The sequence below is a fragment of the Haemorhous mexicanus genome, chromosome 21 (genome assembly GCF_027477595.1).
Source record: "Haemorhous mexicanus isolate bHaeMex1 chromosome 21, bHaeMex1.pri, whole genome shotgun sequence".
NCBI lineage: Eukaryota > Metazoa > Chordata > Aves > Passeriformes > Fringillidae > Haemorhous > Haemorhous mexicanus.
In genome coordinates this window covers 5,158,070-5,172,215 of record NC_082361.1, presented here as the reverse complement: position 1 = coordinate 5,172,215, position 14,146 = coordinate 5,158,070, and the positions used below count along the sequence as shown (strand labels likewise).

Sequence of the window (14,146 nt, the reverse complement as noted above, 5' to 3'; positions counted from 1 at the left end):
CAGCCGCAGGCTGGGTTACTGTGTATCCCAAGAAATCACGTTTTACAACACAAGCTGTCAGCTCTGCAGATGGGCGTCCACACTTCTCTGTTTTTCTCAAACATGACTCCGTTCTCTGCAGAAACTGCTCTCGCATGGACCAAAGCCTGTGTCTGACGCCCCATCTAGCGTTCAGCACGGACAGATGCAGAGGAAAGAGGTGACTGGAGAATTCCCAGCATTTTCAGCAGTATTAAACCACCTTTATAAAACTTATTTGTCTCGAACAGAGCCCAGGCGCCATGGAATCCTGTATATCCCACTGCCAGCTCCTGCCTCTGGCCTCTGTGGGTGTCCAGAGGCAGGAGCTGGACACACAGAGTGTCCAAATGGAGATAGCAGCTGGAAAGCCCTGGAAACCCAGCTCCTTCTTTGCTTGGCAGCACACCCCGCGGCTTGGAGGGCAGCTGGGCAAACCCAGGAATGAAACCCCGTTTCAGCCTTGGAATGGGGAACCGAGGGTGTGAGCTGTGCCCCCCTCCAGGCTCGATGGCAGCCGACAGCCTGGATTCTCCAGCAGGGAACATCGGCACTCCCCGGCTGCTCGGCAGTCGGCAGCACTGGGTGCTCTGGTCAAGACAGTCATCGAATCCTGAACAGGTATTTTGAATACTAAATAATGCTGCTCAGTGCTTTTCCAATGAGATTTTAAAAATAATTTGGGAATTGCTGAAAAGTGCGTTTCACTTTTTTTTTTAAATGGAAAAAAAGTGCTGAGAAAAGAAACCCTTTTCCGCCTGTTTGTTTGTTTTTGTTTGGTCGGTTTGTGGGGGTTTTTTGTGTGTTTTTTGTTTGTTTGTTTGTTTGTTTTTTGTGGTGGTGGGGAGATAGTAAAGTTGTCAGGACAAAAAACAACAACAACAACAAAAAAACCACCAACCAAACAAACAAAAAACAAAAACAAAAAAACACCCCAAAACCTGCTCTGAGGACTTGGTTTTACACAGCAGTTTTCTGACACGTTCAATGCTGTGAATTGCAGAGCCCTAAGCACTGCTACGGAAATCCTCGGGCTGTGTAATGTTGTGAGCAAAACCACTCGCAATTAAGCCCAAAACAAGCATCTCTGTTTTCTCCGTTAATCACCAGCCCAATTAGCACCTGGGTTAAGATGCTGAGAGGTTCCAGTCCTCCTTCCATCAGAGCCGGGATTGTTCTAGTGAAACCCTCACTGCGCCTATGCAGTGCTCTGCTCACAACACTTTCAGTTCTCCTGGAGCAGCGTGATAAGTCTGTTAACTCATTAACACCTCCAGCTTACAGGAGACTTGGCTTCCAGCCCCTTCAGCAGCCCCAGGCTCCACGCTCCAGGAAGTTTTTCTGCAGTTTCTGTTTTGGTTTCTTTTCCTGCTGAGCCAGGCTGGCTGGCAGCTCCCACCATGAAGCTCCTGAAGGCTGCTGTGATCTTTGTTCTTGTGCCCACCCTGACGCCGGCTTTTGACCCTCTCAGCGCTTCGGTCGTTGCGGGAAGCGCTCTCATGGCTTGGCATCTCTTGTCCTCCGACTCCTGGCTCAAGTGCCGCTTCCAGGAGTGCTGCAAAAGGAATAGCACTGTGAACTTCAAAGGTGAGGCAGTGGGGAGGGCACGGGGGCCAAGCTGGTGTTCCTTCGCAGGATGGTGAGAGCTTCCTTTGGTGGTCTTGTGGAAGGTAAGGGTCACCACCCACAGGAGCTCTACAAGGCAGAGACCCTAATATATCTCTGTAGTCTACAGGGCAGACTAACTGAATATTCCTTATCCCACAAGAAGCTGTCGTGCTTCTCTCTGAGCAGTACTGGAGCATTGTCCTTGCTGATTTCTTGGTTTGTATTAGCAGAAATGGGCTCTGCTGGTTTATGGCACTATCAGGGTAGCAGATGCCATTGACAGACCTCATCAATGGGTGTAAATATCTAAATATCCACGGAGGTGGATCAGGCTCTTCCCGGTGGTGCCAGTGACACAAATGGACAGGCAGGGAACACAGCTTGGGAAAATACTGAAACTTTACATTTTGGTAAACTAACTCCGATATGCCTCAATGAACAAAGCCTGAGAGACAAACATGTATTGTTGAGGGTGAACACCTGGAATGCAGAAATTATGGACCACAAGGACATTTTATTGGATACAGGCAAAGACTCATTGTAAAGTCCCTACCAGAGGAAAAAGATAGTAAAAAGACTAAAATTGTGGACTAATTAACATAAGAAGCAAGAAATCAATAAGCAATAGAGGGCAGAATAGCAGCTAATGGAAGAAAATGATGTAATTTAGAACTGATGAGTAATAATTCTGTTGCTTGTTAAAAAGGCATAAATGAGTAAAAAACTTTTGTGTCCGTGTGAAGGCTGCAATTTGGCCGGCCTGCCCAGAATAAAATAACGCTTCCTCGCTAGTAAAGACCCGGTATCGGAAGTTTAATTTCCCGGCGGGGATGGCAGCAGGTGAGGCGCTGCGTCCCCGCTACCCGCCCCTTCCCGGGATCTGGGATCCGGGCTCTCTGCCCGGCACAAAGATGGCGGCGGCCCCTCACGGGGCGGGGACGCGCGGGCGCGCAGGCGCGGTGGGCGCGGCGCGCGCGCTCGGGGCCGCCATGGCGCGCTCGGTGCCGCTGCTGTGGGTGCTGCTGCCGGGGCTGGCGGCGCTGGAGCCGCTCAGCGTGGGCCTGGCCATCGGCGTGGCCTCGGCGCTCACCGGCTACCTGTCGCACCCCAGGTTCTACTGCAACTACGTGGAGTGCTGCCCTCGCGCCGGGCAGCGCCTCAACGCCACCGGTACGGCGGGGGCGGGGGGCGGCCGGGCTGCCCCCGAGCTCGGCCGGTCACTGGGCAGCGCGGCCCGGGGCGTGCGCGGTGACCGGCGGTGCTGAGCTGTCCCTCTCCCCGCAGCGCTGAAGGCGCAGCTGGACAACAGGCTCTTCGGGCAGCACCTGGCCAAGGACGTGGTGCTGAAGGCGGTGCTGGGCTTCAGCAACAACCCCAGCCCCAAGAAGCCGCTGATGCTGTCGCTGCACGGCTGGGCCGGCACCGGCAAGAACTTCCTCAGCCAGATCCTGGCGGAGCAGGTCCACCCCGCCGGCCTGCGCAGCAAGTTCGTGCATCTCTTCCTGGCCACCCTGCACTTCCCCCACCACGACCAGGTCAAGCTGTACAAGGTGAGGAGGGGCAGGAGGTGGCCCGGTTATCCGCAGTGGGTGCACTCTGCGGCGGGTGTCCTGCACAACTCTCGCAGGTTCCCTCTGGGATGAGCTCAGCTGGTCGGAGCATGATGCTGATCATGCCGAGGTTGTGAGTTCGATCCCTGTACGGGCCATTCACTTAAAAGTTGGACTCGGTGATACTTGTGGGTCCCTGCTAACTCAGAATATTCTGGTTCATGTTCCTGACAGCATGAGGTGTGCAGCTGAGAATTCCAGAGTTGATGCTTAGGAGGCATAGAAGGGGAAGTTCATGTATAAAGTAAAAGGCACCAAAAAGCCGAGAAATCAAACCCGAGATAGTTTCCATTTCCTAGCGCTATCCTCTCACTGATGCCATCTACTGATTCCCGTGCTCGCTGCATGAGAGTTTGTCGTTCCAGCTGCGTTATCCTGGCTGTCCAGGATGGAAGGCACCTTCTCCACATCCCCCGCGGGGCCGTGTTTTGCATTTCTGACTGAAACAGTGTTGATAATGTTGAGAACACAGTGATGTTTTGGCTGTTACAGTAGTGCTTGCACAGCTTCAAAGCTTGCTAGTTTTTCCCACTCATATCAAGCTGGCTGGGGTGGTCAAGAGATGGGGAGGGGGCACAGTCTGGACAGCTGACCCCCATTGGGCAAAAGGATATTCCATAACACATGCTGTCATTCTCAGCCATAGAAATGGGGGTTGAAGAAGGGAAAAATGGGGGAGCATTGGTTTTCAAGGTGGTTGTTGCTCTAGCTCTGGCTGGATGTTGGTCTGCATGTGTTGGGTGATACCATATTTTTGGTTCTTTTCCTCTTTCATTCACCAGCCAGTGAGTGTGGGTTGCTGAAATTTGATAGTCAGAATCTGTCATATACAAGAATCTTGCAGTACATCCAGTAAAGACCTTGTTTTTCAGTGGCTTTCAACCTCTTCTTCCAGGAACAGTTGCAGAACTGGATTCGAGGCAATGTCAGTGCCTGTCCCTCCTCTGTCTTCATTTTTGATGAGATGGACAAAATGCATCCAGGTGTCATTGATGCCATCAAACCCTTCTTAGACTATTATGAGGAGGTTGATGGAGTGTCTTACAGGAAAGCCATCTTCATCTTCCTCAGGTCTGTGGCACCAGTTTCTGTCATTTTGAGATACTGAATGTTTATTTATTATTATAATGATGCTTCTTGGGCACCTCATTCAAAGGAGAACAAAAAAATGCTCTGGAGGGAAGATTCTCTGTGCAAAGACAGTGGGGAGCAGTCTGAACTTGTGCCTGTGGCTGAAGTGGAGCAGGTCTGATGCTGTGCATGGCCACTGCAGTGTGCTGAGCTCATGAAGCTGGCCCAGAGCACAGGACATAAGAGAGTTCACATTTTGGGATGGGTGTACCAAGTACTGGACCTTGCTGGCATGAAGTTAAATATCTTCAGAGCAGCTGGTCTGGTGCTGTTTGGGATTTGTGGCTCTGAGATGTTGATAGCTCACCAATCTTTTGCCTGGTTCTGAATGATGTTTGCAAAGCTTCAAGGCTGGGGTGGGCAGGAGGATGGGAGGGCACAGCTGGGACAGCTGACCTGAAGTGCCCAGGAGGATATTGAATACTGTGGCATGCCATACTCAGCAATAAAAACAGGTGGAGAAAAAAATGGGGTTTCATCTTTAAGGGGATGGTTCTTCAGCATTTGCCTGGGTGTTTGTCTGACTGTGGGGCTGGTGAGTTATTTCCTCCTTGGGGTTTTTTTTCCTCCTCTTTTTCTCCTCCTATTAAACTACCTTTATCTTGACCCACAAGTCTTCAGACTTTTGTTCTTCCTATTTTCTCCTTCCATTCCACTGAGGTAGGAGGGACTAAGCAAATGGCTATGTAGGTGCTTGGCTGCTGGTTGGGGGCAACCCACACACAATGATGGCTGAAGAACTGGAGACTTTTATCTAAATTTTGGCTTACAGGATTCTTTTTGATGATTTGTTTGATATCAAAGAGATTAGCAATATATTTAACAGGCTACAAGAGAAATTCTGGTTCACTCATGTCTGTTTTTCACCACTGTACATTTTTCTTTTATGATCAGCAATGCAGGTGGTGATTTAATTAACAAAGCAGCTCTTGACTTCTGGGCAAGTGGAAAGCGCAGAGAAGATATTCAGCTGAAAGACCTGGAGCCCTTGCTCTCTGTAGGAGTCTTCAACAACAAGAATAGTAAGTCACTTTGCCCCAAAAAATGGGAAATTCATTCCTCAGTGGCTGAGACAAACTGCTCTGTGAATCCAGCCTGGCTTGTGGGTCCTGTCATATGCAGGATCAAGTTTAGAAAAACTCCTACTTATGATTTTTTTCCCCCCAATTTATCTAGGTGGGCTGTGGCACAGCAGCATCATTGACAGGAACCTGATTGATTACTTTGTCCCTTTCCTGCCCTTGGAGCAAAGGCACGTGAAGATGTGTGTCAGGGCTGAAATGGCAGCCCGTGGCTATGCTGTGGATGAGAAGATTGTTCAGGAGGTGGCAAATGAGATGACCTACTTCCCCAAGGAGCAGAGGATCTACTCTGACAAAGGCTGCAAGACTGTACAGGCCAAGCTGGATATTCATGAAGACTTTGTGATGAGAGATACGAACACCAGGGGTTGATTTCCACTTTGAGTCTCCACAGCACTTTCAGAGCTTTTGGAAATATGTGTATTTGCACTTACACTTTTTTACTGTTGCAGGGAGTATGGTGAAAATACCAGAGTGAGCTGTATGGGCTTTGTAGCTTGTGTGTTTGGTTGTTTTTTGGGTTTTTTTTTTTTTTTTTTAACTTAACATAGAATTGGGACTTAGAGATCATCTAGTGACATCCTCTGCCATGGGCAGGGACACCTTCCATGAATCAGTTCACTCATTGTCCCATCCAGCCTGTTCATCTCTGAACTGGCTGGTATCCCAGTGTTGCCCCCTTTAGTTTTCTTTTAGTCTATAGAGAATTTCTAGTGTGACACACAGCACTGGATACAGCCTCTCCTGCTTTATGCTTCCAGTGCTGGGATTATGAAGTATTTAATTCCTCTTTCCACATAAACTAGATTGGAACAAAGGAAAACAGAGGAATTTTTCCAGATAGTTTGTACTCCGTTCCATGTACACAGTCCTGTTCACATTCCCAGTGAAATGGAGGGATGTGTGCTGTGTTCTGAACTGTGATCATGTCTGCAAGGGTGAACTCCTTGGTGCATTGCAGTAAGAAGATGATATGGTAGAAATCTTCCTGTGCCTCAGCTGGAGCACATCCTACATCTCCTAGTACAGTAATATGGGAAGTCATTATGAGCTCCTAGAACTCTGTTAGTAAATAATGGAGAGAGGGCAGGGGAAGAGGAAGTTAGAGCTTGCCCCATCTTTCTTTGGGGAAAAATAAATTGTTAAAGTATTCTTTAAAGGGACTAAGTAAATTTGTGACTCCAGGTCTTCCTAAACTGAGGGACCCATCTGATAGATCTGTTACAACACACTAGGCCAGTCTTTTATACTTAAGCAGAAAAATCAATCATGAGAATTCAACTGTTGCAGTTTGTCAGATTAATCTGTGTGGGCTCCTGGGCCTGAAGCCTGTGAGGTCTGTAGTAGTCCCTCCCCGCTGCTCCTGCTGGTCAAGGTGTGAATAATGCTGCTCTCACCTTGCTTGGAAGAAACTTGAATGGAAGAAATTATTTTTAATAGTGTATTTTTATGCTGAAATGTAAGCAACAGCAACAAGCCTATACCTCACTAGTTAGGTATGTTTTATAAAAGAATGCCTGTGTGAAAGGGTGAGTGATGAGTTAAGAAGCTGGGAAAGATCAATTTAACCTTTACCCAGTGGGGAGGCTGGGTTTAAACGCTGTTGCAAGCTTTAACTCTTAGTCTCCCATCACTTGTGTATCGAATGTTGTAATGCAAGACAGAAGTGCCTTTCACTTTGTTGGTTGTACTGTGGTTTTAAATTGCTACAAGGGAGGGGGCTGTTTTTATGCTGCATCATCTATTCCCTCACTTGTACTTAAACTTCCTTTAAGAGGTAGTGCTAATTATAGGTCTCATTACAATTATGTTAATTCAAATTACAATAGAGAGTTTAGTGCTCATGTTAAGTTCTAAATTAAAAGTGTTGATTGCCTTTTACAGCCCCACTGGAGTTTGTCAAACGTTGGCAAACTGTTCACAGTGATGCAATCTCCAGAGCCAAACACTAGCAAGCCATTAACCTTGGGACATTGGACTGTCACTTTTCAGTGTGATGTTTTCCCTACTGACTGATTTATTCGTACTTGTATATGCTGCATCCAGTTTCACTTACTCCAAAAAGAAAATATTTGTGCTATTTCAAAACACTAAATACTACTGTACTGCAGTTGGAATAAATCCTAAGTTACTTCTTTTCTCTTGGTTAATCATTTTCAGATATAGGAAGGTACTAGAAAGCTGCACTGCACGTTTCTCTTACACTTCCTTTCTAAGTGAGATCAGGTGTTGGCAGCAGCTCACACCTCACTGAAGAGGCAGTTGTGACCCACGTGTTGTGCTCAGAGGATGCACCAGGCACTGTCAGGGAGCTGCCTGGGAAGCACAGGCTCTGCTGTTCACTTGGACTTCACCACTCCTGGGACAGCTCAGCTGCTTGTCCTCCCTGGGCACACCAGGCTCTGGGGCCAGGCTGCCTCTGGCTGGCAGGACAGCAGCACTTCCTATTTCAGTGGATTTAAACCACAGCCTCTGATTTTACCAGCAGCGTGAGATCTCAGAATAGTCCCTGCAGCAAGCTGAACTAAAGCAGCAGCTGCTTGTCCTGGACACTGGCAAGAACAGAATTCACTCTTGGCACTGCTCAGCTCCTCTCACCTGGCCAGTGGATGTTCCTCTGGGCAGCAGACCTCTCCCCCGTGCCACTTTAAGTGTGTGATCCAGCCCTAAATGGCCTGTTATATAATGGCTTAAGTTACCCAGTTATAGCAAGAAAGAGTGAGGACCTTAGCTCTGAAACCATACAGGGAAGGAATAACAACAGGATCAGAAGGATCAAATCTGGGAGTGATTTCAGGCACAGCGCTGTCTTTTACCCAGATGCAGCTGCTCCTGGCCAGGTCTGCAGAACAGGAGAGAGATTAAACAGAGGCAATCTCCAACCTTTCCACATCATTCCTCCTCTCCAGAGGAGGAATGGCTTCCATCTACCCTGGGCCATTCAGGGCTGTGAGAAATACTGGCTAGCAATGCATATTAAATACTTGTATGGATGCTGCACTGGCACACAAGGCAGAACTAAGATAGTTCTGGAAGAGCCACAACACAGCTTGATTGTACTGATTCTCTTGGTACCAAACCACAGTACAAGTTCATCATCATTACATCTGCTTTTTCCCATTAGCCAGTTATTTACTATAATCAGGAAGTCAAAGAAACTGAGTTCAAAGCACTCATTTGCTGACAAATAGTAGGATTAATAATTTGTATATCACACACCTTCAGAAGCAAGGACAGTTGGAGCCTCACTGGCCCCTTTTTTTCCCCCTTGCAGAGAAAACTCCAAGATGCTGTCACTGAAAATGTGGGTGCCTTCAAACAGCCTGCAATGTTCAGGCTGTGGTACCACAGTAAGAGGAGGAGCAGCAGGGTTTTAACTGGTCTTTACAAGACAAGTTCATCCTTATTGAGCACACATGCAGCTAGGACGGCTGCCTCTACAAAAACCACATGGCTAGAATTAGTATAAACAGTCCAGAAGTGCAGTTTCCACTCCAGGCTTGATTTGTTTCACCAGATAGCACAGTCACATCTCCTATCTCTGCCCTTTGAACTGCAGAAGCAGAACCTGTACTCAAGAACAGCTGGAACAGCCAGGAATGCAGTGTGCTCTTCCTCAACATGGAATAAATTTGTGCAAAATTAATATCAGCTCACTGAATGCAAAGAACTCCAGAAGGTAGCTAAGAAATACATTTCTGATGAGAAAAGTTTATTTTGAACAGCAACTGGAATGTCAAAAGCCTCTGCAGTGCTCACATTCAGAAACAAGTCTGACACCCTTCACAGTAACTTCAGTGGACACATTTTATGGGTTATTATTTTTTCAAATGCCTTTAGATCTGCCTCCATCCCTGCCTCAAAGGCACACAGTATGGTGAGAAGATGAAAAAGAGAAATCCCTGCCAGCTGACCCCTGAATTCAACGTGTAAGTGAAGAAGAGAAACACCTTTTCAATTTCCACGGTGTAAAATTTAATCTGTACACATTTCCCATGACGTTGCAGCTTTTCCATGAAGCTGACTCAGCACTCCCAGAGCACAGTTCTCCCTCCTGAGATCACTCCTGGGAGAGGCTGCTGTAGGCAACATAAAGACTAACCTAAAATAGGAACTAAGTACACCACTGTGGCATTTATGGATTTTAACTCACTTCCTTGTGATATTAACTCTGCTCTCTAAACTCTATTCACAACAAAGAGTTTTATATTCGTGGTTTGACATATAGGAGACTAAATTAGGCATCAGTTTTGAAAAAGACAATGGCACTGTATACACAGATTTTTAAATTCCAGAATTCCCCCCTTATCTTTACTGGGCCCAAGGTGTTGAAGGCAAAAAGACACATGTTCTATTTTTAATGCACACTCCCACACAGGACCAATGAAGGCTTTCAGAGACACAGGAACTTTGATTAAAATTCTCAATATTGTCTAGAGATCATCCACATCAGAGCAAAATCAAATTAAAATTATAGTCTCAGTCCTTCTGTACCTGTCAAGAATCTGCCAAAGGGTTCCGATGATCACCACATGATTCAAGAGTCTTGAGCCCTGCCAGATTCAGGAATTCCCAAAGTAGTTCCTTCTTACCTTCACAGCACAAGGCTGAAGCACTCAGGAGCTGTGATGGTGACAAAAATGCAGAGGCACTGCTGCTTATTTACACACCAGTTAAAAAAGTGTTCCTTTCTTTAAAAAGTACTTAAAAATGAAATGTCTCAGGTCTCCCACTTTGTGATTAAGTTAAATTTGCTTCTTTGCAGGTTGTAGCAATAAAGCATTAGAAGTCATAATAATAATCCAGCTTTGCATCCACAGTTTTACATCCTTTATCTGAATAGATTCTCTCCTCTCTGGGGAAGTAGGTCATCTCCTCAGCTATCCTGCTCACAATGTCTTCATCCACAGCATAGCCACGAGACTCAATCTCAACCCTGACACACATTTTCACATGTTTGTATTCCAGAGGCAGGAAAGGAATGAAGTAGTCAATGAGGTTTCTGTCAATCAAGGTGCTGTGCCAAAATCCACCTGCAAAGGGAAAGAGGATTGTTAGCATTTCTCTAGTTAAACACTACCACGGGTTGAACGGGAGCAAGGGGCAGATCACAGCTAAGAATCCTCCTAGGATTTTAGGGCACTATAATGCACAAGTCAATATAAACTCCCTCTCACATTACTTTGTGCATATAGTTTTGGACAGACACATAAATGTGGTCCTTTAGGCTGAATGAATGAATTTTGGCTGTGCTTGAGCCTTGCTCTCCAGGTGCTGGTCTCATACCTTTCCCTCTCTCACCTAGAGAGAGACAGATTTTCTCTCTCTTATCAGCTTTCCCAGACCAGATTTCTTACTCTTTTTTTTGGAGCTTGTATCTCAACTTTTTAAGAAGTACAGTGAGTTTGCTTCCAGTGCTAAATTCAGAGCATAATTATGTTAATATCTCTTTTCACCAGAAGTTCTGTGTGAGGAAACCTGTGAAGTGCTTCCCCCAAAATGTGCAGCAAACAGGCTGGTGGCCAAGGTGCACACTGAGCTCCTGAATCTTCACCCATCCTGGGAGCCAACTGCAGACCCCAAACCTGCATTTTTGCTTCTCACAAGCCAAAAACTGGAGGCCACATCAAGAAGAAACCATAGCTTGTAAAAATGCAGCTAAATGCAGCCCATCCCTTTTGTGTAACTTTCACCACCTCAAAAGCAATCCCAACTTTACTCACTATTTTTGTTGTTGAAGACAGACACAGAGAGTGCATTCTGGATATCTGTGAGCTGGATGTCTTCCCTTGTCCTCCCATTCCTCCAGAAATCTAGTGCCACCTCTGTTATTTTTTCAGCTCCTGCATTGCTAAGTAAAGAGAAAACAGAGACTGCAGCTGGGGTTTTAAAAGATGAAGTTATCAAGTAAAAGCATGGAGCGGACAGAACAGCAACCCTGAGAAGGCAGTGTTTACCTGAGGAAGATGAAGATGGCTTGTCTGTAGGACACCCCATCCAGCAGCTCATAGTAGTCCAGGAAGGGCTTGATGGAGTCAATGAGCCCTGCGTGCATTTTATCCATTTCATCAAATATGAAGAGTGAGCGGGGACAGACGCTCACATTTCCCCGAATCCACGACTGCAGCTGGTCCTGAGTGCCATAAAAGTGAAAGATGCTGAAAGAGTTGTGTTGAAAAGACAGAAAAAAAATAGCACTTTCTGTTTACGGAACCTTGTCCTGAAGGAGTTGACATTTTAATTGTGTCATTTTAATAGCTTTGGCTTCTTGACTTAAACATGGTTACAAGCTGTAAATGAAACCTCAACAAAATCTCATGCTGGTTCTGAAAAATTTTAAGACACCAAGAGTCAGGATGGGAGAGGCAGAAATTCTCCTAGCTATTCATATGAAAAGCAAAAATGAAAGTGCACAGTAGGACAAAAAATGGGTCCACCATGGAACAGCCACACAAAGCCAAGCTCTGACAAGTCAGATGACTTTTGGCAGCACTTTGGTCTAAACAACCTTAATATAAGCAATATTAAATTTGCTACCCAGCAGCAGCAGTGAGAAATTGCACCTGCCATCACTGGTAGAAGGAGAAACAAAATTTAACTCTGTTTTAATAAATCAGAAGTTAAATGAAGACAATTACAAGTCCTTCTTACAACACTGTTGTCCAGAAAGGCTAATGCTTTATTGCATTGAAAGAGTCTCTCACTTAAGCATTGCATTTTCACCTTAAGTATAACATTCAAGATCAATAATGCATTAACTAGGGGGAAAAGGGTTGATGTGCTGGTAGATGAATGAGAAATAACTGTTCTGACTATTTTCAGTGATTCATCACTTTTTAATTTATTCTACTCAGTCCCTGAACTGCAGGTGTATTGGGGATAAGCAGCAATACTTCCTCCTGCTGCCTCAGGCAGCAAATTTCCCCAGTGTATTCATCTCACAACAAATGCAGAAAAACATCATTATATTTCAAAATGGCTCGGTTAAAAGAAGGGGGGAAATAAGTTGTAAAAGAGAAAATGTCTATTTCCTCCATTTGGAAATCAGGTTTGTAGACCATCCTGCTCCTATTTTTAACACATACAAACTGACTATCAACATGCACTACTACAAGACAGTGGTACTCATCCAAACTGTGCAGTGAACAAAGTCAGAACAAAAAAACCATAAAACACATCCAAGCTACTGCTCCATGCTATATCCCTGCCTACAGAACTGACAACTCCAAATACATTTACCTGTACCTTCCTGACTGCAGAGTATTTAGTGATTTTGCTTTACAGCTTGGAAATGGATTGATAGAAAATTAAATAACCTCCTCAGTGTGCAGCAGAATAGACAATGATGCCTCAGAGAGCCAGTGCAAGCTTGCCATGGTGCCTGACAAACCTGGGGGTCACTGGGCTGTTTCCCAGAGTCATTAACTATTTGGGTTTTTTGCAGTGCCCACCAACACATCACCTAACTAGGAATCGTGTTTTTCCTTAAGTCAGTCCAATCTCTAAGCAAAATGAAGAATGAAAATGAAACCATATCACTCTCCCCTAAAGAGATGCTCAAAACACACGCAAAAAACTTTTCATGGGAAAACCAATCCTGATGGATGTTAGTACAGTTCTGTACAGAAGATCACAGAACTGGCACAGTATACATGTTACTATATAAAATAACATCTAGGTCTGATGTGCTGATCATGCCGTGACATTTATAACTCATTGCAGCACAGCTCATTCTTACCTTGTAGAGATTGATGCTGTGAGCGTGAGGAAAGTGTAAAGTTGCCACGAACTGATGGACATATTTACTCTGCAGACCTCTTTTATAAATGCTTTCGGCGACGATCTTACTGACAAAGTTTTTGCCTGTTCCAGTCCACCCGTGCAAGGAAAGCGCGAGAGGCTTTTTGGCGTTGGTATTGTTCAAGAAACCTCTCACGGCTTTTACAACCACCTTGCTCACCAAGTGCTGCCCGAACAGCTTCTTGTCCAAATTCTGCTGCAGAGCTGCATGGAGAGACCACACTGTCAGCGGCGGGGAGCGGGCCGGGCGCGGGCTCACCCCGCCCGCGGTGGCGGCCGCCAGCCCCGGGCAGGGGCCAAAGGGCCGGGCTGGAGCGGCGGCCCACGGGAAGGCCCCGCGGGCTCTGCCCGGCTCCCGGCGCCGCCGCTGCCCCGGCGCCCTCCCGCCACCTCCCCTCAGCCCATCCCGGTCCCGCACCGGCGGCGGCGCGCGGGTCGTGCCGCTGCAGGCAGCACTCCCTGAAGTAGCAGTAGAGCCGCGGGTAGGAGATGAAGCCGGTGAGGGCCGAGGCAGCGGCGCCCGCGATGGCGAGTCCCACGCTGATGGGCTCCACAGCACCGGCCGGCGTGAGGAGCGGCAGCAGCACCAACGCCAGAGCCGCCCGCAGCGCGCCCCGCCGCAGCTTCATTGCCCGCCCGGCCCAGCCGCCCGGCAGCCGCTTCCGCCCCCCGGCACCGCTTCCGCCGCCGCCATGGCGGGTGCGGGGAGAGGCGGGGCCGGCGCTGAGGGGCGGCCGCCATGTTGGGGCGGGCACGGGCGCGGCCAGCGCTGAGGGGCTGAGGTGCCGCCGCCATGTTGGGGCGGGCATCCGCCGCCGTCGGAAGCGGAAGGCGGCGTAGCGCTGTGCAGTTATTAAATATTACATTCTGTGGCCGGGTGTTAGAATAGAGGGACCA

At 47.2% G+C, this 14,146-nt stretch overlaps 2 protein-coding genes across 7 annotated transcripts; one reads left to right on the top strand and one right to left on the bottom strand.

Moving 5' to 3' along the window:
• Positions 1 to 1,369: 1,369 nt before the first annotated feature.
• Positions 1,370 to 7,587, top strand: LOC132337127 (torsin-1B-like). Of its 3 annotated transcripts, XM_059865329.1 has the most exons (6): positions 1,404 to 1,474; positions 2,660 to 2,796; positions 2,911 to 3,176; positions 4,132 to 4,307; positions 5,262 to 5,389; positions 5,544 to 7,587. In XM_059865329.1, exons 1-6 carry the CDS (start codon positions 1,419 to 1,421, stop codon positions 5,819 to 5,821), a joined length of 1,041 nt encoding a protein of 346 aa, XP_059721312.1. In that variant the 5' UTR covers positions 1,404 to 1,418; the 3' UTR covers positions 5,822 to 7,587. The 3 variants fall into 3 exon arrangements, with proteins under 3 accessions (XP_059721311.1, XP_059721312.1, XP_059721310.1); XM_059865328.1 differs by lacking the exon at positions 2,660 to 2,796 and having other exon boundaries at positions 1,370 to 1,605; XM_059865327.1 differs by lacking the exon at positions 1,404 to 1,474 and having other exon boundaries at positions 2,600 to 2,796.
• Positions 7,588 to 9,140: 1,553 nt separating this feature from the next.
• LOC132337125 (torsin-1A-like) lies at positions 9,141 to 13,932 on the bottom strand. Of its 4 annotated transcripts, XM_059865325.1 has the most exons (5): positions 13,668 to 13,914; positions 13,188 to 13,453; positions 11,407 to 11,582; positions 11,173 to 11,300; positions 9,141 to 10,482 (listed from the first exon to the last, which is right to left on the bottom strand). In XM_059865325.1, exons 1-5 carry the CDS (start codon positions 13,876 to 13,878, stop codon positions 10,232 to 10,234), a joined length of 1,032 nt encoding a protein of 343 aa, XP_059721308.1. In that variant the 5' UTR covers positions 13,879 to 13,914; the 3' UTR covers positions 9,141 to 10,231. The 4 variants fall into 4 exon arrangements, 2 of the variants coding, with proteins under 2 accessions (XP_059721308.1, XP_059721309.1); XR_009489070.1 differs by lacking the exon at positions 9,141 to 10,482 and having other exon boundaries at positions 11,175 to 11,322; positions 11,407 to 11,607; positions 13,668 to 13,932; XR_009489069.1 differs by lacking the exon at positions 9,141 to 10,482 and having other exon boundaries at positions 11,175 to 11,300; positions 11,407 to 11,607; positions 13,668 to 13,931.
• Positions 13,933 to 14,146: the final 214 nt, after the last annotated feature.